Source organism: Python bivittatus, unplaced genomic scaffold (assembly GCF_059951505.1).
Source record: "Python bivittatus isolate LINGU-HERP-01145 unplaced genomic scaffold, Pbiv_v1 ctg000590_np1212, whole genome shotgun sequence".
Lineage (NCBI taxonomy): Eukaryota > Metazoa > Chordata > Lepidosauria > Squamata > Pythonidae > Python > Python bivittatus.
The window spans coordinates 16,594,093-16,620,999 of record NW_028277086.1 but is presented as its reverse complement, the minus strand read 5'-3'; the positions used below and the strand labels follow the sequence as shown (position 1 = coordinate 16,620,999).

General features: G+C 36.5%; 1 protein-coding gene across 2 annotated transcripts in view; it reads right to left on the bottom strand.

Moving 5' to 3' along the window:
• Positions 1-26,907, bottom strand: part of CSMD3 (CUB and Sushi multiple domains 3) — a 623,909-nt gene that overhangs the window by 342,055 nt on the left and 254,947 nt on the right. Inside the window, exons 7-8 of one of the 2 annotated variants that reach the window (XM_088149036.1) lie at positions 25,794-26,108; positions 524-601 (exon numbers count right to left, since the gene is read on the bottom strand). In XM_088149036.1, the coding sequence (XP_088005162.1) occupies positions 524-601; positions 25,794-26,108 (393 nt within the window). The remainder of the gene's footprint in view (positions 1-523; positions 602-25,793; positions 26,109-26,907) is intronic. The other variant, XM_088149037.1, reaches the window with a different exon arrangement.

Here is a 26,907-nt window from a genome sequence, read left to right as displayed (position 1 = left end):
AATACAAACCAAACTCTCTACTGTTGCAGTATAAATCTGTTTATTATATATAATGAAGATGTTATTTCCTTTTATGCATTGATATAAATGCCATTAACCAAATTTGAAAAGTTGTCATCCTAAATATTCATTGGAAAATATGTTTCTTTCAATTCTTTCGATTACTTTTATGAAGACATAAAAATACTGCATGATTACTTACATTAATGTAACTTCCAGCAAAAACCTACTTTTAGAAAAAGTGGAATATATATTTAAATATATATGTTTAAATTTATTAAAATTCTTAATTTAAATTTGGAATATTCACAGCCAAAGAAACATATTCTGGTGATGCCAATGTTATACAGAGTCACTCTTCAGAGTACATCTACACTTTGCACATTCATCATGCAGACTGAAGATTAAATATTTCATACAGTTATATGCTTAGATATATGTGAACAGTACAACACACAAACAACACAGACAGCACAAACTTCACTCTTGCACTAAAAAAAGTAACAAAAAGAAGTACACTCACAGATAGAAAACTTGTTGCTGTTGTCTTTCCCTGGAAACAATTTAAATCCTCTAGATTTAAAATCTATGGCCTTTTTCACTAGTTAAGAAAACAAACAAAAACACGTATCAGATAAAGCAATCTAAGAAGACTTCATTTCAATTGACAGTTCTTTTAATCATGGAAGTGCAAATTAAAAGTACTTTCATTCCAATAGCATTATGGACCCAAAAGACTTGACAAGAATATATATTTTTACACAAAAGGCAAATATTTATAAGGTTTATATATAGTTATTGCAAAGATATAGAGGAAAGGAGAAAAACACATATTTTCCTGAAATGAATATACATTGTGCCTTTTATGCAAAATATTAAAATGAACTTAAATATTTTCTCATGTGCCATAACTGGAATTGTGCAACTTCATTGTGTAGTCATGAAGCCTGGAAAACTGTGAATTTAAGGATGGGCACAATAGGCTTTCCAACCCTTTTCTTATTTAATTGGTATTTATTTCCCTTATTAATGGGGACCATAATTTTATCCTATTTTCCCTAGAACTTTTCTGTGACATCTTATATCTGTTATGGCATTTTAAAGCACAAAGTTGGTACTTCACCCATCCTGTAGTACAATTTCACATGGACTAAAAATTCTATCCATGAGGATATCTGATAAGACCCTTGATTATCACCAAAGTGTTTTCCAACAATAGTTCAGTAAGCCATCATACTGAATGAGAAAATATTATATAGACTTGTTTTTCCCATCTCATTTAATTATAGACTTAAGTAACTTGGTGATTTAATGTAACTAGGAAAAGAGAATCACAGCATTACAACAGTGTCCATACATTTGGGATGGATAGATAACCTTCTAGCAATCTATCAATACACAATCAGCCACTATATGCAATGCCAACAGATTCAATCACCAGGATAGTATACCTGAGTTTTTAACAAAGTGAAAGAGACTAATGATATAATGAAATATTGTTTGATGCACTGTTGGATTGCAACTTAGTGGATATATGCAAATTAGCCAAATATGGAATATTGAACGCATGGTGAAAAGCAATCTGAGGCCATGGTTAGAATATTTGAAGTTTATATCCAATCAAAATATTTTCCCTTTCATTTTTAATCTACCAAGCATAGCCCTGCACTCCTAATAACAATTCCTATTATTGTTCTTCTGCATATTATATAGTTACAATGATCTCATTTCTATATAGCTATTCATACATAGGGCGGCCATATGGAAAAGTGCACTAGACATCTTTAGTATAACATCCCTTTGACTTTTTCAGCTGGAATTCCTGCTTCTACACAAATATGAAAGATTCAGAAATCTGGCATTTTTTTTCTTCCTATGAATGCTTCAGAAAGAATGTTTACGACCCATCTTGAACTCTAGCTAACACATCCTCACAAATCATTTCTAGATTTCCATCTCTCCAAAAAGCGCTGTGTTTCATTCCGAGATAAAAAAAAATGTATACACAGATCAATTTTATATCCTTCAAAAAAGGGAAAATCATAATTATTTGCTTTTTTGACCAACAGTCCTAGAATGAATCCTAGATGTAATGTAAATATCACAGTCCAAGTTACTGAGCATTTTTATGTCTGCATCACTACTAGATTTCACCTAAATTCTGACCAAGCAAAATACACAACTCTGTTATAGTTTCTCACCATTTCCTCCTACCAAAACTTCTTCTTGTAGCATCTTTTCTGACAAACATATCTAGGGGTCCTGAATTTTCCATAACTTTTTTCTAAAGTGAGTTTGCCAATAAATGAATAATTTTAAAATGGATTTCTGGGCATTCATATTAACTATGCAGTGCATTAGGTAATGATAATCAATATATTATATTATTTAATAATAATATTGGAAACATGGTTCTTTCCATTATTTAAATGATCATTAAAAAAAAAGCTTAAAATATTAATTAGCTATCTGCTTTCAGATCATTTATTTTATATATTTATGCTGCATTTTGGCCAAAGAATGAGATTCCATTTTCTTGTTTTTTCCCCCCCTATTTTATTTTAGTGTACTACCCCAGAAGCAGTAGTGAACATAAATTAAAGGAGAGAAAGGAATCAGAATGCATGAAGTACAAGATAAGACAATTGAATGTGAATAGGAGAAACATGTGGAAGTCTGAGACAAGAGGCGGCTTTTCAAGGATGTTTCAGTTCAGGAATCCATTTTGTATTTTTCCCATTTTTCTTTTCCTCCAACTACCAAAATCTTGATCTTCCTAGGAGAGGATTGTTGTATTTAATAATAATAATGATAATAGGGGGACGCGGTGGCGCAGCGGCTTAATGACGCTGAAAATTGCCAGCCAGAAATGGTCGACGCTTCAGCGGTTCAAGTCTAGCCTTCGTGTTAAACAGGGTGAGCTCCTGTTTCCTCCCCAGTTCCTGTCAACCCAACAGGTCGAAAACTCACGTGAGTAGATAAATGGGTACTCTCACTCTGGTGGGAGGAAAAATGCTAGCGGCGCCTTGCAAAAAGGAGTCAGGAGCAGTTGCTGGTAAGCGTGAAAAACCGTGCGTGCCCAAAAAGGGTGTGAAGCAACGGAAACCCCGCCTCCTGTGCTCGCCAGTTGGGCTCTGCTCTAGGAAGGAGGCTCTGGCAAGCCACTTCCGAAAAACAATTGCTTTGAAAACTGCAAGGACTCCTCCAAGCAGTCACTGCAGGGTCAGCAATGACTGAGCGCAGACAAATAATAATAATAATAATAATAATAATAATAATAATAATAATAGTTGGGAACTTTTAAAAGTGCTTCATTTGTGCACCAATTAATAACTTATGCTGAGATGGGATTTGTCTGTATATTTCCAGCTATTCTTAATCTGCTTTTGTTTGTTTGCTTGATTTTTCTTTTCCTACATAATTTCCAGTTTTCACCACTCTCATTCAGTCAACATTTTCTTGGCTGTTAAATCATCATTGGGTATTTTGGAGATTTTTGCTTTTGCCTCTGCTCATATTTATTTTATTTATTTATTCATTTATTTATTTATTTATTTATTTTTCAAATTTGTACGCCGCCCATCTCCCCCAATGGGTGGCTCTGGATGGCTCACAATAATAATAAAAAACACAGGACTCTCCAGCCATAGACATAATCTATAAATAGTTAAAAACATATATAAAAATGGCGTAAAAACCTCCTATAATTGGCCCTAAAAAACCTGTAAGATGCTGGGGGGGGGACAACCCCTCACCCCACCAGCCATCTCCACAGGTCCGGGCCCCCCTCTGGCCCCCAAGCCTTCTGGCAGAGCCAGGATTTGATCTCTTTCCTGAAGGCCATGGGGGGGGGGGGCACACCGCACCTCAGGCAGCAAGATGTTCCATAGGGCGGGCGCTACAGCAGAAAAGGCTCTCCGCCTAGACCCCACCAATCAAAATTCCTTGACGGGTGGGGTCTGCAACCTGCCCCTTCTGCTGGATCGAGTGGTATCCTTCTCATACCTGTGTGGTATGATTTTGATGATCAGAAATAGAGAAAATGATGACTGTCTGCTAAAGCAATACCCCATTGTCTCCCTTAAAAAAAAAAAAAAAAAAAACTTTTACCTAAACCAGTAAAAGTTGACACCCCCCCCCCAAAGTTCCAAATAATTAAGCATATGCTTTAGCCTGTGATTATAGACACACTTATTTAGAAATAAGCCTCCTGTAAGATTCGATTCCGATTCCAGCATCTTGGATCTGGCTACATACAGTATCTCCTACGCTGAAATCAATTTCTTAATAACTGCTTAGCTCGTATCTCAAGTGCTGATTACACATATTTCTTCTCTTAATATATAAATGACACATCTGCAGTGAGGTGATATAGAACTATATTATGCCACCTAAATAAGATATATTTCATTTACTAGTAATGAAGGGGTTAGAGAGAGGAAGTGGTAGAACAGCCTCACTACAGGAGAGGATTTGCTTTTAAAGCAGAAAGGGCGGGGGGGGGGATGAGCAGACCAAAGCACCTATAAGGTGGGCACAAATCTACTATTTTCTAGAGTTTCAAGATTTAGGAGTAAAAAACCCTCCTCTGTTTCTTCATTTGTACTGAAACTTGAACCTTAAAATATATATTACAGGCAAAGATGAGTATAGAAGACTACAGTGCAAAGAATCAACCCCCTCCCCCCACCCCCACCCCCAAAAAATCTCATGCTGAAGAAGGGAAAATGTACAAAACCAGTCAAGGTGTAATCAAAACTGCCACAGTAGTCTTCATTTGTATAAATAATCAATACAATGACTTCAGGTTCAATACAGATTTTCTTTTGAAATGTTTCAGAGTTCAGGATGATCACATTATTGTATTTACTTCTGAACGCCGAAGAAAAACTTTGCAAGTTACATTGTATTTTAGTGAACATAGTGAATGAACCGGAAGTTTAATACTTCAGTCTCTAACTGCAGAATGTAAATGCTTTGGGATGCCAAATCTACCTTCCACAGACATGAGCATTTTTTTTCCATTGGCAGTTTTGTGACATGCTGGCAGAATGGGGAAGAATATAATCTTCATTCACCCTCTTCCTCCAATAGTCCGTAAATTAGTAAAAAATTAAAATTAAAAAAAAAAACCCTGATCTGTAGGGTTAAGGGACCCTTCAGAACAAAGTGGAAGGTGGTGTATAGAGATTTAAAAAAAAAAAAGGGGGGGGGAGAGACAGAGAGAGAGAATTGCCCAACCTCAACAGAACTTTAGAAAATCAATGTACACTGAAATGCCTTACAATTTCTATAAATTTCTATAATTTCTATAAAGACTGTGTTGAAATGACACAGGCTGAACACAGTGTAGACATAGGGGGTTAAAATGTTAGATGTAATTGATATCTTTGTAGTGGCAGTCTGTTGGGTGTGCAAGTCTGGAAGATGCATTTTAAATATAGTAATAGTTTTTAAATTGTCTACTCTGACCACTACCAGCCCACCCTCCCTTCCTCAATCCCTCGCAGAACAGAAGTCTAGAAATTAAGAGTCTTTTTGTATGCAAAATTCCTACTGTGGATAGATAAGACAGAACAAATGTTTCTGGAGAGCAAAAATCAGTCAAGACTTTGGAGAGCCCATTAAGTAGGTTTTAAAATTTAGTATAAAGACTAAAGATTGCCAGCAAGATCGCCATGGAAGAATCATGCTGTCAAAGCAACAATGGACATTAATCTTCACAGTAATTTGTCCAAAAATGGGCTTGGGTCAGGGGTAAAGCAAGGCAGAGCTCTAGTCACACTATCTCTATCCTCCCTCTAGCTTCATCTTGAGTCTTTCTATTGTGCCACCATCCTATCAAACATTTTGTATATTTTTGGACACATGTCTACCACTCTCCTAGAATAACACAAGATACCTGTTTAAAACTAGCCCAAGAGCTCATCCTCATGTTCTGTTTGTTTCTGAAGGACACATCCTTGTGGCAACACCTCTATCACATCCCCAGCCATTTTAGTTCTTCCAGTCTTCTCTGAACATGAAACTTCCCATGATGCAGACAAACTAGGGTGCTTTGGGGATGATATGGTCAGAGATAGTGAGTTGCTCAGCTCCAACTGATGAAGTAGTCTCTGTGGAAATGTCCTCTCCCCATCTGGTTTCTGGGCATTAATGCCTGTATAGCAATTACTGTATGACTTTGTCTGGGAGAGAGCCTGGACACTTGGTCTTTTTCTCTCTATAATGGAATACTATAGGAGATCTATAGATCTGTCAGCCAGGAATCCTGTTATTTTTTATACATTTGTGCACGTGCTTGTGTGACTCTGTGGGTGTATATACATTTGTGTGACTGTGTATGTGTGTGTGTTTGTATGTATGTGTGTATACATACATACACACACATACATACTTTCCTCCCAATTAAATAATGGATGGAATGCAAATCTAAGAGGAACAGCACCAACAGACAGTCTATCATTGTAGAGCAGCTCTGGACTGGAAACTTGAAAGGTGGCACAAGACATATATGTTATTGATATTCTTATTAATATGGTTGCTAAATGGTCAACATGGATTTAATAACATCTTGTGGAGGAAGAGTGCCAGGTCTCTGCCCATCTTCACCCCATCAAAGCATGAAGCAGAATGATTAGTGATTGGTTTGTATTTTTCACACTCAGCAGGTGGAAACACCAATCACTTTCCTTAACTAGTCCTATGTAGAAACTGTAAGGGCAACACCACTGGTTGGCCTTGTTACTGAGACAGATCAGTTGTCGGGACAGAGAAAATGAAATCAAAAGCATGCCTCAAATACAAATGAAAACAACTGTCTGGATGCTCACATAAGATCCCAGAAGAATGGGGAATCAAGACCCATGGGACAGATCCCACTCATCTGTTGCACACTTTCACTTTCAGGGAAAAACATACTTGATTAACTTTAAAATCTGCTTTGAACCATAAATGTAGTCATGGTCATTTGACTTTTCCAATCCATTCAGCCTACTGACATTTTTCAGTGTTGAGTTTTAAAACTGTTTGTGGTGGTTTGGGACACAGAAAATAATAGATCCCCATCCAATTTGTACTCATGATAATTTCCCATGTGGTATTTGCATGGCTGCTTTAGTTCTCCGAACAATGAGTTGTTGCTTTAGTTAACAACTATGGACTTCAAGTAGTGTTTTGTGTGAAACTCTCTCCCCAACCCACTTTTCATTTCACACTCTTGACCTTGAAGTTAACTTGATTCAATTTGTTCTTTTGTCTGGTTGCTGGGTTGTGGGGATCAAGCCCAAATTGTGCCTTGTTTTCAAGATGTTGGGGAGTGATCTGTACTTTGGGTTTCCGTGCCTATGCATGAAACTGAAATGCATTTTTAGTGCAGCCATTTTTCTCTCTCCAAAGTAATTAGAGATGTGTTCTTCTGTATAGCTACGAAGAAACAAACTCCTGCAGTCTAGGATGATTCTTTTCCTTATTCCATCAAGCCAACCATGCCCTTTTCCAACCAACAGTAGAATTCACTCCCTTTTTAAAACATTCTTTGCTGACGGAGGTAGGTTAGCATTCCTTGTTGATAGAGAACCCACTGTCCTCCTTTTAGCAAAAAAGACTCTTCTTCAATTAGCTGAGACACTAAATATTTGTATTATATTGTTTAAGCCTCTTTAAGGTCTTTATCGGAAATAGTATCAGTAGCACCAATTTATAGCATTACACAGACATTATTATGACAATATAGCACACTGCCAGGGTGACAGCTGACAAACACTATACATTGGCAGTAGAAAATGTGCATAGTTGACCTACCTATTGCTTCTGCATGAAGCCATTTCACTCAACTAACATCAGAGAGCACCAGCAGAGAAAGGATACACTGTGTTACATAGCAGCAATCTTTGGACTACTAAATTTGCTAAACTACACCTTAATATTTTTTGCAATGAAGCCTCTATAGGTTTCATATATAGGACACAGTCTCTCAAGGTTAAGCATTTTCCAGTCCAATCAGTTTTAGTGGCAGACATTTAACCTGTTCCGTGTCTTTACTGCTAAAATCAATGGAACTCAATTTTGACCTATGCATGGCCAAACATGCATACAAAAACAAAAAGGGAAAAACAAAAATAGAAAAAAATTACTTTCCAAATGTAGTACATTAAATCGAAAAGAAATATAACATCTGCAAAATGTGGCTGGCTATAAAGCAGAGGTTCCCCCCCCCCCTTCTTGATTTTGCTGTGAAAATGCACATCATTTTGGAGATGAATGGTCAGATCTAAGTAGAAAATACTGTGTTCTTGGTCTTCCTTTATTGTGTTTTTTTTCATCCTGCCCGCTTTTTATGCACATTTCACGAATAGAGAGCTATGGATATCTATACGTGCTTGCTGCTTTTGTCAAAATGTTTAAAGCAGCGTGGCGGTGTTGCAGTGGAAGAGCTGCCCCTTTGGTTATGTGTGTGCAATGTCATTATGCACATACAAAAGGGGCGGGGTTTGCAACTGTGATGCCACAATGCTGCTTTTGTCAGTCTGCTCCCCCCTCCCCATCCCTGTGGATGCTGCTGTAGATAGGTAGCTCACCCAGACAAAGTAATAGTTAATATGACATGCAAAAAGGAGAAAGAAGAATGAGAACTTGTACACAATGTGACCTGATAATAAATGGGAGTTTCAAAAGCCGCATAGATGTGACTTGAGCTTATCTGTAGAAGAGTAAATATATTCCTACATCTGTAAATACTGTATTTTACACAAATACACACACACACACACACACAGACACACAGAATAGATTGGGACCTATCAACTGAAGATAAATTATCTAGCATTCTTGAGTGAAATATTTAGAAACTGGAATAAACTTCATATTAAGCAACAGCTTCTTAAAAGGATATTATATATGGACTCATTTTTGCATCCCTTCTAGAGAAAACAGTATGGGAAGAATGATACAACAATGAAATATGCCTCTTTTTACATGGTAGCAAAAAATGCCCTATGAGGGTGGTGTAACCAGTTCTGTCTAATTCTGAGAATTAATTCCATGTACTGCTCCCAGTAAACCAATCCATAATACTGGAACATGATTTCAGGGGGAAAAAAAAAAAAGACAGCACCCTACAGTAATTTATAAGTATCTTTTCTATTCAAGGGTTCTGATTTTGTTGTACATTTAAAAGCCAAAAGCGTCAGCTTTTTGTTTTTCTGCATCCATATTTTCCTACCAAATGTAGGCCAAATGTCATATGTGCAAAATATATTTTAATCAATATAACAAAATTGTATTAGGACTGTGAAGTTTTGAGGGCTTGTTCCCCTCTGACAAAAGTTCAGATAATGTTTCCCTCAAGGCTGCTTCTCAAAGCAATGTAGTCCCCGTCTAAGAAATAATATCTTTAATTTAAAGCATATCTTGGCCTTTTCCCTCAGTGTCCACAGTATGGGAGAACGCTGAGAGGAATCTCTTTCAGCAAGGGAAGGTTGAGAGGAAGCCTTTTCCAACAGCACTGGTTTACATATTTCCCAACTGGGCCACTTCAGCAAACATGGGAATTCTCCACAATCCACATCAATGTCAGCCACTCTGGAGTCTCCTTAGTGTTTGCTAATGATCTTCCATGATGGATCCCTTTGGTGCATGCTGTGGGCAATCATGAACCTACCCAGTTCAGAGGCACAATAGCCTGCACTGAGAAAGGGTTGAGTGGAGCTTCATCAAGGTGAATCAAGTCACCTCTTTACTTCAGTGAAGTGAATCACATTGCCTCACTGACATTGATTGTTTCGTCAAAGTGACTCTACATTTGTCTGCATGTGCCTACTTCACATGCATGTACTTGTTGCCATTGTGGGCTTTGGGGATTAGAACATGATATATGAGATCCTCAAAGTGACCATCTTGTACATCTTAACTCTATAGTGAAATGTCAGTATGAATGTATGCATTAAGGTCAGCATCAACAGATAAAGTAAAATCTAATGGTATGTTTCAATCAGCAAAAGCCATATGGCTGATGGAAGACTTACCCTCCTATTCTGGAGTGCAACAGACATTCAGAGTGCCCAGCTAGTAAGCCTTTATAATAAGTTGAAGGAAGCAAATTAAATAACATTATTTATTCAATGCTTTTGAAATAATAAGCTTAAATGTCCAGATTTATTTATTTATTTATTGCAAACCAGTAGCAGGTTGTTTTAAAAGCTGTGAAACTAGCTTGTTTTGACCTAAAACAATGAAGTAGATTTTTTCCCCCCCATATGTATTGGATCGAGCATTTTCAACAGGGGGTAGTTATAATTGCTTGCTTTTGGAGATATAATTCAGATTTGAGCTTGTTCTACCATCGTCGTATCTTATAACTATCCATATTAATATAGTGTGGTAGCTGTTTATAAAGGAAAAAAAAAAAGATCATATTGTCTTGTGGACTATGGTCCATGTACTTGGAATTTATCAAGGTATCAAGAATTGTGAATCATCAAACACAGGACAGAATGGAGAACAATTATCATATTAAAATGTAATTATAAATTTGCTGTAGTGGATTGCCAATAGGTGTTACTTACTAACTTTTAAATTAATATTTTATTTGACAGAGAGGCAAGTAGAAGATTTTTGACAAATACGGCCACATTTGCTTAAATTCCCATTTTATGATATACGTTTCTGGTCTTCTGTTTTTAAAGAAGTTTCAATTGTTCATATTATGAAAAAAAATATGTATATTCTTCTGTGTGTATGTGGTTGTGTGGAGACAGTAAAAGAAACATATGTATTATTTTTAGATCTTTCTATATAAAAAAGTTCCCAAAAGAAAAAGAAATTGAGATCATAACAAGAGGGCACAAAGGAAAAGTAAGTCTTAGTGTATTAGAGATAATCTACAGTACAAGTATTCTGCACCATCTTATCTTCTGCACCACTAAACATCAATGAAAAATTTTAAAGAATTTGAAAGTATCTTATTCACAGAACATTGGTTTCCTTTATTACGTGAAACAAAGAATCTGAAATGGTCTTACTGATTAGGTAACATGCAAATCATTGTAAATAATTTGTATTTGACGTTATTCAATTGACTATGACATTTAAAAAAAAATCTATTTGTCATATCTGTCAGATTCAGCCAGCACGGCCCGGTATGGCGAAGACACCGCTCAGCTTCGCCTAAGTCAGTGTTGTCCAAACTTGGCACTTTAAGATGAGTGGACTTCAACTCCCAGAATTCCCCAGCCAGCATAGCTGGCTGGGGAATTCTGGGAGTTGAAGTCCACTCATCTTAAAGTGGCCAAGTTTGGACAACACTGGCCTAAGTCAATTTTGCCGCCCAGGCGCGAGCAGAGAAAAAGGGGAAGTGAAACTGCAAGTGGACGCTTTGCTGATTGGGAACAGGTGGCGGCCCTTAACTCAAAGCCGCAGGCGGATACTTTGTATCAGCGCAGCTCCCCTCGGGCGCTGCAAATAAAGGAAAGCGCAGAGGCTCAGAAGCGAAGCAATCAAGGAACGATCGAGAACTCCCGGCTCTGCATGCAAACAGGCAAACCCAACAAAGGAACAACAGCACAACCCATAGACTGCAATCAGAAAGACAAAAGCACCGGACTGAATCTGCCATTTGGGCGAGGGGGGATTGTTGCGGGTCATCGGTAACTAAGCAACGGGTAAAGCGCGGGAACGGGGAAGCGATAAAATACCATGTAAGCTATGCCAAGCCAACCCTGGCTTTGTCTGTCCTTACTTACGTCACGCTTGAGTAAACTTCTTTGCTGAACACACATGACACAAGAGTTTCTCTGAGATGAACGGGGTAAACCTTACAATATCATTGATATTCTCTCTATGATATATGCCCTATTCTGAAAACATACAACTTTTTCATTCACCTGTTAAAATAAATCAGTATGTTTGGTTGACATTCTCTGTCAGCAATTCTGTGTGGCAACTAGGGGTGCGTTCAGCGGAAAAAAAAAATCACTATTCCTGCGGTAGTATGCAATAACTAGCTATCATCATCATCATCATCATCATCATCATCATCATCATCATCATGATGTATATAACGATTTATTTAGTTAGTTTTACAACAGGAGATATTGTTCCTCTCTTTAGAAGGATGTGCATTTTCCAAGCTGGTTGTGCATAACATATCAGCATGGGATTAATCTGCCATGTCTTACTCATGCAGAGATTGTGTGAATGTGACCTACCTCACATTAGACACAACTATATCCTATGCAAGAAAAGAATAATTTCAATGAAAGTACATTCTAAAATGTGCCCTTTATTGTTTGAACAAATGAAGTTGTTGATAGTTTTTTAAGTCTAAGTAATGCCAGGATAAAACATAACATCTTAATTAAACTAAACTTGTGGAAGTGCAGTGATTTAAGCATAATTCCAATACCAAGAGAAATAATTACTCAACCAACAACTAAATAATAACAACAATTCTTTATTTCAAGTATTTTAATAATGTGTCATTTCTCTATTGCTGTTGCCTCATTTACAGCATCTGCCAGCCACCAGAATAATTAGTTATGTGTTTCCTTGGATTCAGGATCTTTTATTTTTCTGGCTTTTGCCTTCCATTGTGGAAGGAAAAAAGGACTTTCGCAAAGGAGAAAATAGCTCATAGAAGTATAAATAATTGTGAAGATTGGCATATATACCAATACGGAGCACCATCGCATGTCATTTTGCAGACTGTGATGTAGAGTGTGGTTTTTGTAAATGAAAGAAACAAGAAAAAAGAAGCATTGCCTATTAAATAATTAGACATTTTGCATGCTTTTGTAACATGAGGGAAACGAGGCAATGAAGAAATAGTGGAAGAGAAAGCCATCAAGTGCACATGAGTGAATGCATGAGCTCCAAACCAAGCCAAAGGCATTGTTTTCCTTTTAATGAGAATAAAATGTGGGCAAAACCGAAAAGTTAACAAAATTGCTAAAATGATATGCATAAAATAAAGTTGCTAGCTAAGGAATATGATATGTTATCCCTATGATCTATATTTATACATATATGAATATGTGTGTACATATGTCTCTCTCTGTGTGTATACATACTCAGGGTGTCTGCTTTGACTCTTATTTGAATGAAGAAAAAAAAATCAATTTAACCTATTTAAATAAGTGGCCTATATGGAGAACAAACTAAAACTGAAATTTTGAGCAAAATATAAATAATATAAATATAAATAATATTGCCATGCCATGTGATTTTTTAAAAAAAGTATATTTAAAGAAAAAAGATATATACATATGATGTATTTTCCCCTAACATTCAGTATAAATTCTTATTGTTGGTCTCACAGTCAGCCAGATGTTTAGACTGAATTTGGCATTTTTATCCATCTATTGAATCTTTCCCAAGGACCTGGGATAGGCAGATGTTGTTTGATGGTATTAAAAGTATTGTCGCAGGAGGTAAGCTGTTCCAAGCACAGCTGCCTTTTGCAATTGATTGATGATGATTTTGTCAGTCTGATGGTCTTCAATAGTACTCCAGATATTTGGGGATTGTACCCAAAACGCCTGTTACTACTGGTGCTATCTTTGCTTTCTTTTGACACAGTTGTATTGCAGGTCTTTGTATCTTGTGATTTTCTCTAGTTGTTTATCTTCTCTTCTGCTGTCTCCAGGTATTGCAATGTCCACTATCCAGAGTTTTTTGTCTTTCTTGTCAACAGTTGTTAAGTCTGGGGTGTTGTGTGGCAGGTGCTTGTCTGTTTGAATTCTAAAGTCCCAGAGCACTTTAGCTTCTTCATTTTCTATTACTGTGTCTGTTTTGTGGTCCCACCAGTTCTTGTGTATAGGCAAATGCTATTTCTTGCAGATATTTCAATACATCTTTGTTGCGACATTGTCATGCCATTGTTTGCAGTCAGTCTTGGTCTTGTGCAGCCAGAATTAGCCCCTCTGTCTCTTTCTTCAACTTTCCTGCTCTTAGCCATTCCCAGGTCATCTTGTTATCTGCTTTGTCTGCTAGGTTTTGTGTGTGTGTGTGTGTGTGTGTACTGGCTATGTAATACTTTGCCTTGGCATATCCCTTTTTTATTCTTTCTATTCTTCATTTGGTCTTTCTTGTAGGCCTTATTGTTGTTGTTGTTGTTGTTGTTGTTGTTGTTGTTGTTATTATTATTATTATTATTATTATTATTATTATTATAAAATGTATATGCCACCTGGCTCCCAGTGACTCTAGGTGATTTGTTGTTCTTGTTCTTGTTCTTGTTTTTCTTTTTGCCTTTAAGTCAGTGTTGACTCCTTAACCAAACTGGCTCTCCTTAAAGGCCCTAGATGAAGTAAAAAAATCACAAACCCCAAATCTTAGCTTAACATGCCTATCTGTGATACCTTTTAAAGTTACATAATATGTTATAAAAATTATTTAATATCTGAGTTGTAAACAGTCTCTTTTACTATGGTTTGGTTAAGTACGAATGAGCCTGAGAAAAGACACACTGGAAAAACAGATGGTTATTCCACTAATATCATAACGTTAAATAGCAGAAAAGCAAAATGTCTGCTAATTTTTGAAAGAATGAGAAATATAGTAAAAAGCAAATGGAGGAAGGTCATCTGTAAGTGCTGGTTGTTGATAGAATTTTTAGTCAAAGAGGAGTATGATCCAAAATTCTTCATCTGTTTTAAATTAAATATGAGCTACTAAAGCATTCCTGATTAAGCCCACCAGATGCTTAGCTATATAATTCCTTTTTCTCTCCTTTCAACTTTTCCTATATCTAAAGCAATGTATCTGGCAAACTGGCAGGGAGAGTGGTAAAAAAATAACTACAGAGATGGAAAAGAGGTTCTACCTCTCCTTCTCTAACTCAGCCTCTTTGCTGAATCATGGAGGTATCTCAAAATCCATTTTCTAGGTTTAATGGTAGGTTTTCTCAGAAAAGAAATGGAGTATTTCTCCATCTTTCTGAGTGGTCTTTGGCAGTTGCCAGAAGACACAATTACTAGATAAGCAGATTTCAAAGGAATTGGAAAAAAGCTGGGACTAGAAATGAAATGGAAAGGAACTGTGTAAGTTTTCCAATTTATGGGCGAAAGATAGGCAACTCGATACAGAGTGATACATCCTCTATTCTGGAGGATGAACAATAATTCAGTCCTTTTAATTCAGTGCAAGCTATGATTGGCTAAATTAAGACAAACACATACCTCTGGATTATGGAATTTGAAAGAATATTCTAAAATAGCAATATATTTGCAGATCTACCCCAAACACCAACAATACAGACACAAACTTTGATTTTTCTTATAAAATTTTGTCATTTTATTTAACCCTATGCATCTGTTCTGGAAGTACAATATGGAATCTAATATAAAGGAATATTGTTGGGCCATTCCTTCAATATCAGAAACATATGAATGGAGGATTGAGCAGCAGTGCTAAAAGGATATTATGGATATCGGAAGCTTATGCTAAAGCTCTTCAGAAACCTTAGAATGAATGAATGAATGAATGAATGAATGAATGAATGAATGAATATATATATATATATATATATATATATATATAGGCAGGGGGAGAGACATAGACAAGCAGAGTTGGCAGGGAAGTGCTTTTTACATAATCTGATTCCTTTGGGTGTACAAAATAATTGGGAAAATAAGAGATGGCTAATAATTATGTCCTTATTTTCATATGCTTGGGTCTAGAAATAAGGGTAATGCAACATGTACATGGCTCCTGGTTTTATGGGATTATAGATTTGATCTTTAACTATAAATAAATCACCACCAACAGTAACAGCAACATTCACATGAATTAGATAGAAACAGTAGAAATGGTTTCTTGTCAAAAGTGACCCTAGGCAGAACATAGAGCAAATAATCTGGGAAGTATCTGGAATTAATGCATTTGTGCTGAGTTAAAGGTGGACATTCTTGCAAATAAGATACCTAGCCACTTAATCTGTATATCAGAGCAACAAGTCATTCTCTCTCTCTCTCTCCCTCTCCCTCTCTCTCTCCTTAATTCATGAATATGTGGATTGACTGGGGGGTGGGATGAACTAGGAATTATGATCCCAATCATATAATAGTAATAGTAATAGTAATAGTAATAGTAATAGTAATAGTAATAGTAATAGTAATAGAATAATCAAACAACATCTGCCTATTCCAGGTCCTTGGGAAGGACTCAATAGGTGGATAAATGGGTCAAATACAGTATAAACATCTGGATGACTGTGCAACCCATCATCATCATCATCATCATCATCATCATCATCATCATATGGGTAAATAATATAATATTGGTAATAATGTAGGTAAGATAGGTGGATAAAAATGCCAAATCCAGTCTAAACATTTGGCTGTTATAACATTATAATAATCCCCCAGTGAGGCACTACCTTGACCTGTTGTGGGGCATGCATGCTCCAAGGAGGATGAAAGCTATGCCAGAGGTTCAGCCATTTTGGACAGGTCTCATGAGAGGAGCCAGACAAAGAATGTCTTTCCCATAAACAATATGGTGAGATGTAATTTACAGAAACTAATACGGGATTGGTCTTCACCTCGGTCAGCAAGGACCATGCTAGGTGTTCTAGTTCCTGGACATCTGGTAACAAGTGGGCTACAGGAATCAGGACTGTTGGCTGAGCAACCAGGGCCAGCAGCTGCAGGACTACTGGAAGAAAAATTGTTTACCTGTTGCAAATATACAAAGACTGAAAACAAAGAAATAATGATCTGCTGTTACAAATCAAGTCCAGTGAGAAGAGGATATCTGAAAAGAATGTACCAGTTCTCAAAAGAACAACATCCAGAATCAGAAATAACAGAACAGAGGCTTGCAGATCAATGTCGATTTATAATATGAAATAAAGTATTCACAGAGGTAGAACTGGAAGAACTACAAAGGTCTACCCAGGGCAAATAAATTGAAGCCTTGCCAGAAGTAGCTCAGACTGTAGAGGCAAACCAGAGGGAGTTGACAGTAGAGGAAGCCAGCATAGCTATTGAACTATTTTAATTCCCAAACCAGGCACCCTCTCCTCTGCCTTCTCCTCAGAAAGAACAAAGACCTCTAACTAAAAAACAAGAGAAATTTAAACAAAGAAAAACTGAGCATCTAGAACAGCAGAAAAACATCAGAATAAGGTTGCCTGCATTGAAGCTCATTACAATGAAACAGCTAGCAGAAGTATTAAAATTTGCCAGTACTGTAATATCAAATATAAGCACCAGCTCACTGCAAGAAACAAGCCAACTAATGTACAGCAGGGCTGCAATTATAAATGAATACCTTGGGTGCAAAATAAATTAAAAAAAAAAACCAAGGGGGAAAAAAAAGTCAAACAGTGCACCACCAAAATGGAGGATCAGGTTGGAAAATAAGGTAACCATGCTAAGATCAGATGCAAGCAAGCTAGAACAGATGAAAGAAAAGAAGCTGAAGAACAAGAAGACCCAAGAATATGTGATCAAGAAATATCACCTAGAAACAAGGAAAATCAAAGAAGCGCTAGAAATAATAAAGCAGCAAATAACAGCCACAACCAAAAAGATCAGCAGACAGAAAGCTCGAATTGCACACTATAGAAAGAATTTCCAATTTCAGTCGAATCAGAAACATTTCAATCCATCAATGGAGATACTGCAATGAACCAGTCAACATCTGACAAAGAAGAAACAGTGCAACTCTGGGTGCAGCTATGGGACAACTCAAAGAAATACAACAAGAATGGAGTTTGGATAAAGGAGGTGGATAAGAATAAAAAAGAAGCTGAAATGAAAGGACTTATTCTAACAGCAGAAATGGTGGAGAAAAGGGCAAGGAAAATCAAGAATTGGTCAGCACCAGGTGAAGATGAACTGCATGGTTTTTGGTTGAAACATCTGACTGGTCTGCACCCACTGAATGACAAACAGTTTAACAATGTACTGCAAGGAGGTGAAATTGAAGATTGGCTAACATCGGCCAAAACTTCCCTGATAATGAAAGTTCCAACAAAAGAGGCAGTACCAGGCAACTATAAGCCAATTACCTGCTGGCCAACAACTGTCAAATTGCTAGCTGGAGCTGCTACAGTCTAACAGCACCTAGTTGAAAACAAGATCTTTTCATCTCAGCAGAAAGGAAACTGCTCAAACAGTAGAGAGACAAAAGATCAGCTCCTAATTGACAAGATGATTTTGGAAAACTAAGAGAAGGAAGACCAATTTGAATTTAGCTTGGGTTGATTACAAGAAGGCATTTGACTCCCTGCCACATGACTGGATAATCAAGTGCCTAGAAATAACAGGAGTCAGTAGAAACATCAGAAGCTTTGTGCGAAGATCAATGGCACAATGAAAGACACAGTTGCTCATCAATGGTGATAGATTGGGAGAAGTTAACGTCAAGAGAGGAATCTTTCAAGGAGACTCACTATCACCACTACTGTTTGTCATTACATTGATTCCTCTGCCAACAATAGTGAACAAGTCAGGCCATGGCTATCAAACATCAAAAATATTTGCCAGGTTATCCCACCTGCTTTACAAGGATGATCTGAAGCTGTATAGAAAAACACCATCTGAAATGGAATTGCTGTTTAACGCTGTCCAAATATACAGCCAAGATGTTGCAATGGGGTTTGGACTGGACAAATGTGCAACCTTTATCATCAACAAGGGAAAAATAGTGAAAACTAGGAATCAATGCCCTATGGAAATAACATCAAGAGTCTGGATGAAGAAGATCACTACAAATACCTGGGCATCCGTCAGGCTGACAACATCAAGCACACTGAAGTTGAGAGGAAGGTTAGTAGTGAATATATCAGAGGAGTGAAGAAGATCTTAAATTCCCAACTCAGTGGCAGAAATACCATTAAGGCAATGAACACCTATGCAGTTCCAATCATTAGATACACAGCTGGAATAGTGGACTGGACTCAAGCAGAACTAGAAGCCCTGGAAGACCAGAAAAATAATAACAAAGAATCATGTCCTTCATCCACGCAGCGATGTTGACAGACTCTACTTACCAAGGAGCATAGGTGGGCATGGAATATTGCAAGTACACCAGACAGTTGAAGAAAAAAGGGCATCGGAAGAATATATGAAGGACAGTGAAGAAGATGCACTGAAGCTAGTATACCATGAAGGCTTACTGAATATTGAAGAGACCAAACTGGCCTACAAGAAAGAATGAAGAATAGAAAAGAGGCATGGCAAGGCAAAGTATTAGATGGCCAGTATACAAAAAAACTAGCAGGCAAAGCAGATAACAAGACCTGACAATGGCTAAGAGCAGGAAAGTTGAAGAAAGAGACAGACAGTCTAGTTCTGGATGCACAAGAACAAGCCTTAAGAACAAATGCATACAAACCCAGAACTGAGAAGATAGCAACAGACAGCAAATGCCGCCTCTGCAAAGAAGCTGAAGAAACAGTGGACCACCTAGTTAGCTGCTGCAAGAAGGTCACACAGACTGACTACAAACAATGGGATGACAAAATAGCAACCATGGTGCACTGAAATATCTGCAAGAAATACTATTTGCCTGAAGCCAGAACTGGTGGGACCACAAAACAGACAACGTAATCGAAAATGAAGAAGCTGAAGTGCTCTGGGATTTTAGAATTCAAACAGACAAGCACCTGCCACATAACACCCCAGATTTAACAACTGTTGATAAGAAAGACAAAAAAAAAAAAAAAAATCTGGATAGTGGACATTGCAATACCTGGACACAGCAGAATAGAAGTGAAAGAACTGGAGAAAATCACAAAATACAAAGACCCGCAAATAAAAGTAGAACGACTATGCCAAAAGAAAGCCACGATATTACCAATAATAATAGTTGTTTGGGGTGCAATCCCAAGACATCTGGAGCACCACTTGAAGACCATCGGCACTGACAGAATCATCATCAGTCAATTGCAAAAGGCAGCTATACTTGGAAGAGCTTACATCCTGCAAGGATACCTTTAATACCATCAATCAGCAACATCTGCCTACCCCAGGTCCTTGGGAAGGACTCGATAGGTGGATAAAAATGCCAAATCCAGTCTAAACATCTGGCCAACTATGTGACCAACAACAACAATAATAAGAGTAATTTATTACTTATTACTACACAAATTTCTCCGGACTTGAACATAATTGAGAGGGGCTTTCTGCAAAAACTCTTTCCTTTAGCAGGGAATTGCATCTTTTTCATTGGTGCACTGAAAATCTAAAATGTCTTTCCCATAAATGTGTATTTTTGTCATTTACTGCTATGAGCTTTATATTGGTTAGGTTGCTTGTTCGGATTTATATTCCACCCTACTTCTTCATGGCGTTTGGGGTAACTTCCAACAATAAAATCACAAAGTAAGGGTAGAATTTCAACCTTAAAAGAACCATAAAGCATTAAAATATGTTTATTAAAATTCTAACTCTGTCTGAAACCCAATTTATATGCCAGTGAAAAGTAGTTTCCTTTTTCAGTATATTTAATTTATTCTTTTTAATGAATGGTTCTTTCCGTCTGGGGCATTTTATGACTGGACAGCTTTATTTGCTAGTGTTTTATTGTGTCTTTAAATTATTATCCGTTTTTCATAGAGCTTATTGGTATCTTGAGTATTCTTCTAATGTAAAGTAATTTTGTCTTGAAAAGTATTTGATGTGTTAGCCCTACCAGGTAGACCAGATCAGGAACCAACTTTACATGAAGACTCAAACTATACTTTACTGAGATAAACTGTATTAACAAAACCTTGCAATTCTCCCTATTATGCCCCAAGCCATCAGGGAGGAACAGCCCAAGACTCTTCTTAATACTATCTCCCCTCCAAGGCTTCAGGAATGTTTTTGCCTCTTCTGTTTACATAACAGTTTCTGAGTATTTGCTTTAAGGCTATTTCCATGACTTTCTACATAATGGGTCAGATTATAATGCTATTTAATTGGTTTATGTTTTAATAAGCATAAAAAGCAAAAAATAAGAACAGTAAGGGGGTTAGAATAGTGTCCAAATTTAGAACTTAACGTGGAACATCTCTGGTAAAAATTTGCAAGTTAGTTTATCTCGGTACTGAAAACTGTATATTCATTGACATCTGGTACAAAGCACAAACAAGCAACAACAAACACAGACAAACCATATATCGCATTGTCACAATGCAAATGCCTTTTAAATTTGCATCCTGAGGTTGGATGAAAGGACAGAACCGTTGTTTGCATTGCAACTATTGTGGTGCAAGTTTCATCATCTAACACTTCCCCTTTCCCAATATGGACACTTATGCAAGTATTTATGAAACTACAAATTTATGGAATTTAGCAGAAGTTAATGTTAATGAAACACAAAGGTTATGCAGTTTTAACCATAAGTGAATACTAATTCAGTATTAACATTGTATATAGATAGATAGATAGATAGATAGATAGATAGATAGATAGATAGATAGATAGATAGATAGATAGATAGATATATAGATAGAGATATCTAGATATAGATATAGATATAGATATATAGATAGTCTGTATAGTTCCTTTTCATACACATCCACACAGGTACACAAGTAACTTTTTGTAGCTTTTCTTCACCAAAATTAGTCACAAAGAGGAGTTTTTTATTAGTATTTATCTGTTTATTTTTTTCAGTCAAAGGAAATCACTCTTAATGACACATTTATTCCTGTTGTGAGATGCTTATGACTTACAGTGTTTCCCAAATTTTATTTAAGCACTTTCTTGCAGAGAATCCTTGCAACATGTTTTCTCCATCTTAAAATTAGGTAGCCTTTTGAAAGTCAGCTTACTGGAGATACTCTATCAACACCAAAGTCTACTCTACTCAGGTCAAATTCATATTTGACCTGGTTTTGTTATTATGCATGGTGTGGGGATGGAAAGGATCAGTTTTGGGGATGGCTGGTTCCCTAGTCCTACCTGACCAATATTATCTGGTCCCAGGCTGCAACAATACCACCATCGCTTGGATTTTATCATATTTAATAATTGTATTTATGCTGTACTATTTATATTTTTATGGGTTTTAACTGTTTGGTTGTAAACCGCCCAGAGTCCCTCCTTGTGGGGGAGTTGGGCGGTGATATAAATTTGATTTATAAATAAAATAAATTAAAAAATATTCAATTCCTCCCCCTCCCTCAGTTCATATTCTACTTCTAGGTAAATTGAGATGGTATATCTCAGCCCTTAGATATAATGCAGGGCTGAGACTCCCCAAACTCTTTCCTTTCCTTTCCTTTCCTTTCCTTTCCTTTCCTTTCCTTTCCTTTCCTTTCCTTTCCTTTCCTTTCCTTTCCTTTCCTTTCCTTTCCTTTCCTTTCCTTAGTGTCTTAGCTCTTCTAATGGGCTATCACCCAAACTTGATTATTTTATTTATTTATTTATTTATTTATTTATTTATTTATTTATTTATCATTAAATTTGTATGCCACCCATCTCCCTCAATGGGTGACTCTGGGCGGTTCACGATTAAAATCAAAAACCCATAAACAGTTAAAAATACCCCATAAATAATTAAAATTAATTAATCCATTAAAAGTCAACTGTAAAACAAACCCTATACATAAATACTAAAAACATTTCAGATGACGGAGGAGCAAAATCAATTACCCCACATGCCACCTTCACTGATTATATATTGGTGGCATGATTTCTTTCTAAATTTCAGTGGGAAAGAAAGGGCAGAGGTGTGCTAAACCTCCAGTTTTTAAAAAGTGCAAAAAAAGGGGGAGAGGAGATAAAGATCCCAATTTTATTCCGTCTGAGGAAAAAACAAAATAATTTGCCACTGCCATAATCCTGGTTTCTGCATTCTTCATACCCCCCAGAACAATACAAAAATGCTAGCTAATCACCCCTATTGTGTTCCTCTGTGTATCTATATTCCTCCAATTATGTATTTAAATGATATGATATGATATGATATGATATATGACATGATATATGATATGATATGATATGATATGATATGATATGATATGATATGATAAGCATTTAGATCACAGTTTTGAATATGGTCATATTATTTATGTACTGCTGTTGTTAGAAGTTACAGATTGTTCATGATTTTATCAATAATGTGATGTAGTCAATAATGGATTGTCCATGGTTTAGCCATAGGTTGTAAGCAATGTCATGACACAACAGGAACTGAATGGGTTTGCAGGGAAAGCAGGCCAAGGGAAATTAGGATAAAGAAGAGAAACAGCAAAACCAAGACAAGCAGAAGCACAGAAATTTTTAAAAAACAATGTGGACAAATGAGATTTTTCCCCCCAGTTATTTATTCTGCAATAACATCAAAACTAGAGGAGATTTGGAGCAATGTTAAAATTACTCGTTCACACATAACTGTATAACTTGCTAAAGTATCCTAGCTTTTAAAAAGGGATAGTATTTTCCTCTCCATTAGCATCTAATGTTGAAGTCATATAACGATTTCTGATATTAAGGATATAAACATATTGATTCATATGGAAGCAAACCAGTCAATCATTAACAGTAAGGGCAGATCAATAAGGAAGAAACAGAAAGAGACTATTTTGCTTGCTACCTGCAGTCCATTTAATTCTATTCTCTCTCTATGCAAATTATATACCTGCAATTATCGAGACTTCTGTCCACAGTGGAAAAATGCCGTCCTAATTTTATCTATTTCTGATTAATTTATTGCATGAAGTGTGAATGATTTTTCCTTATTTCTTTCTAGAAATTTTATTATTTTTAGAGAAGAAGAAAATAAAATAAAGTAGAATAGTTGTACAATTTTCAAATAATAGAATAGCATAAACATGGTATTTGAACTTGAAATTACTAGTTTAATGTGATGCTTCCCAAGCTACTGCAGCTAAAACATTTGGGGGAGGGCAGGGGGAGACAATATTGCATATAAGATAAAGAAAGGGTTACAAATATTTTGTACACTTTAGAGTACTGTAATGAGAAATTCTATGGGACCATAAACTTTAAAACTTTGTAAGTAGGGGGAAGCAATTAACTCTTCTTGTACATCAGATTTTATTTATTTAACAAAATTGTACCTAAATCCAGAGGTGACATTAAGTCTTGGTTTTAACCATGGTTTGTTGAAGTTAGAAACAAGCCAGATTCAATCCTGTAGCAAAATTGTGTAGCAAGTTTGACCAATGCTTTATTATTATTGTTTGTCGCACAGTCAGCCAGATGTTTAGACTGGATTTGGAATTTTTACCCACCTATCGAGTCCTTCTCAAGGACCTGGGATAGGCAGATGTTGTTGTTGTTGTTGCTATTGTTATGTTATCCTCTTTGTCTTGCACGTCTATGAATTTGGGTAAGGCAAACCATGAATCAGCTAGGAAACTGCGAACCAACCATATATCTTCCATATCACAGTTCTAATTAGTAAGTCACATACCCTATGTTTTCAAAGTATCCTAACCCAAGTTTATTTGTTGACCAATCTTATATTCCTATATTAAACTAAGCCAAAAAGAAACAAACACTATTCCTACTTTTTTGTTGTTGTTGTTGTTGTTGTAGTATGTTAAATTTGGATTGCGTGATACACAAATAGTAATACTGTACCTACTTCTATTTCACAATTATGACAATATAAGCTGTTCTTCTTAGAGATGATGTCTCCCAACACAGATATAGCTACATGGTCATGTACCACCTATTCTGAACTGTCTAGCAAAGAGATCTGCATTTCTCCTGACCTTTTAATTGGATTTATTTTTTATTTTACTAGTGATTATAAGTTGTTAATTTTTAAGATGCCACTCTATTTTAATTGTTACTGCAGTTTGATTTTCCATTAAAAGCTATGATTAAAATTCCTTTAATGAATAAGTTGAAACAAATATATATTTAGATGAATATAACTAGCTATAAACCAGATACAATTTAATTAGTTCCTGTTATCAATTATGGCAGTTTACAACTTTAAATAACAAGTTATGGGATTGTACAAATATAATATCTATATATTATGTATGTATGTATGCATGTATGTATGTATGTATATATTCTTAGATTAGATTGAACCATTTTCTTCAGTTGAGATTTCAATCTTTTACCAAAGCTATTTCATATGTTAAATTTGGGTTGCGTGATACACAAATAGTACCGAGAATAAAGAACACTATTGATTTGTATAAGTCTTTCATTTTGAAGCTTTACTTATTGATTATCTGTCCCTTGCATACTTTAAGAGGCAATGACTAAGACTACAATTGTAAACTTCCAAGGGACAAATTGATATTTTTGAAACTATTATTATTCCATTGCTGCTTATACACAAAAGTACCATGTTATGTGGGAGGACGCTGTTATTTGGTGGAAGTGGGGGTGGGTGGAAATCACTTGAAAACAAACCATGCAGGAAGTGAATTGGTTCTTGTGGCAGCTGGTTAGAAAAAGAACAAAAAATGGATACAGGTAGCTAATGCCATGGAGATAGAAAAGTTTCAGTTGCCCTCAAAGTATGACCCACGCCATGGAATTTATATAGGTTTACATTTCCTATTCAGCACCAAGACACATATTAATGTTAGTTTACAGGACTACACTATGCTTCACTTGCTGAATTCTATTGCTAAATATGGTGAATCAGTCATTTCTAACAGGAAACCTTGCATTTCCTCCATTTTTCAAATCATGGTGCTGATCTTCTCCCATTTTACCCTCCAGCTGAATCCTCTCCTGCCCTTCCATTGATGGAATCAGGAGAAAAAAAAAAAAGAGAGAGAGAGAGAGAGAGAACTATATAGTGTCAGTCGGCACCTCTATAGCTGATGACTAAATGGGCACAAGTAAAATAACGTCCAATACCTCTATGTGTAACAACTGCAAGCGATTTAGTTCTTTCTATCTGCTGAGCATGTCTTGGCCGTCTTCTTATACTTTGGGGATCTGCTGATTGAAGGGAGAGCGAGTCCGTGGAGGTGGTGAGCTCCAGGTCTGATTTTCTGAGATTCACGGCTTGCCCTCGCTGCTCTTCGGAAAGTCTATGGCTGGTGACAGTAGTAAGACTGGATACAGTAACATCAGCAGATGTGCTAGCAAAGGTATTATCACCACCGGTAGCCGCAATATGCTCCTCTAACTCACCAGTGGAGGCAGTTTGGGTCAAAGTGGAAGAAGAACCTGTGGGATACACAGTAGCACTAGATGCTAACTTTTTTCTTTGGAATGGTGGATATATATATATTTTTTTTCTTTCTCTGATCAAGTTAACCAAATAAAATTGCCCTTTCTTTACCACATTTAAGATAACTTAGCAACTCAGTGGTTGTTTATTTAAAATAAAATCTGCCATACTCAGAGAACATATGTGCATATCAACAAACATCATGTACCTGCTATCACAGCATTCCAAGGGTAAGCCAAAGGGAAAAGGTGTCAAGAATACAATGCAGATTTTTTTTTTCCTTTCCTTTTCTTAATCTTTCACTGATGAGTCCATCTGAGGATGGCACGTTTTACCTGAAGCTGTGCAGTAGACATGGAAAAACCAGTGTGACATAGAAAGACCAGAAATAATTAACCATAGTGATAGTAGTTTAATAGCATTAAAACTATTATATGTGGGTCTGTGCATGGTGTAATGGTTAAAGTGCTGGACTAGGGTTGGGGAGAACTAGAAAGACCATCCTCAGCTACAGAAGCTCACTAGTTGACTTCAGGCTAGTCTAACTTGCTGAGCTTTCTGCCCAGGTTTCTTGCTGCGGGGAAAAAAGTGGAGAAATAAGATAAATGAAATAAAATATAAAAATAAGGTATTTGAGTTGAGCTCATCCCCTGATAAAACTACATAACATATGTTCATGATAATAATACAGAAGTGGTTTCACACTGCCTTCTTCCAAGACGTTTTCTGACTTCCCTATTAAGTCCACAGCTCTGGGATTTTCCAGTGCTCTCCCATCTAAGTAACTGGCTCTCA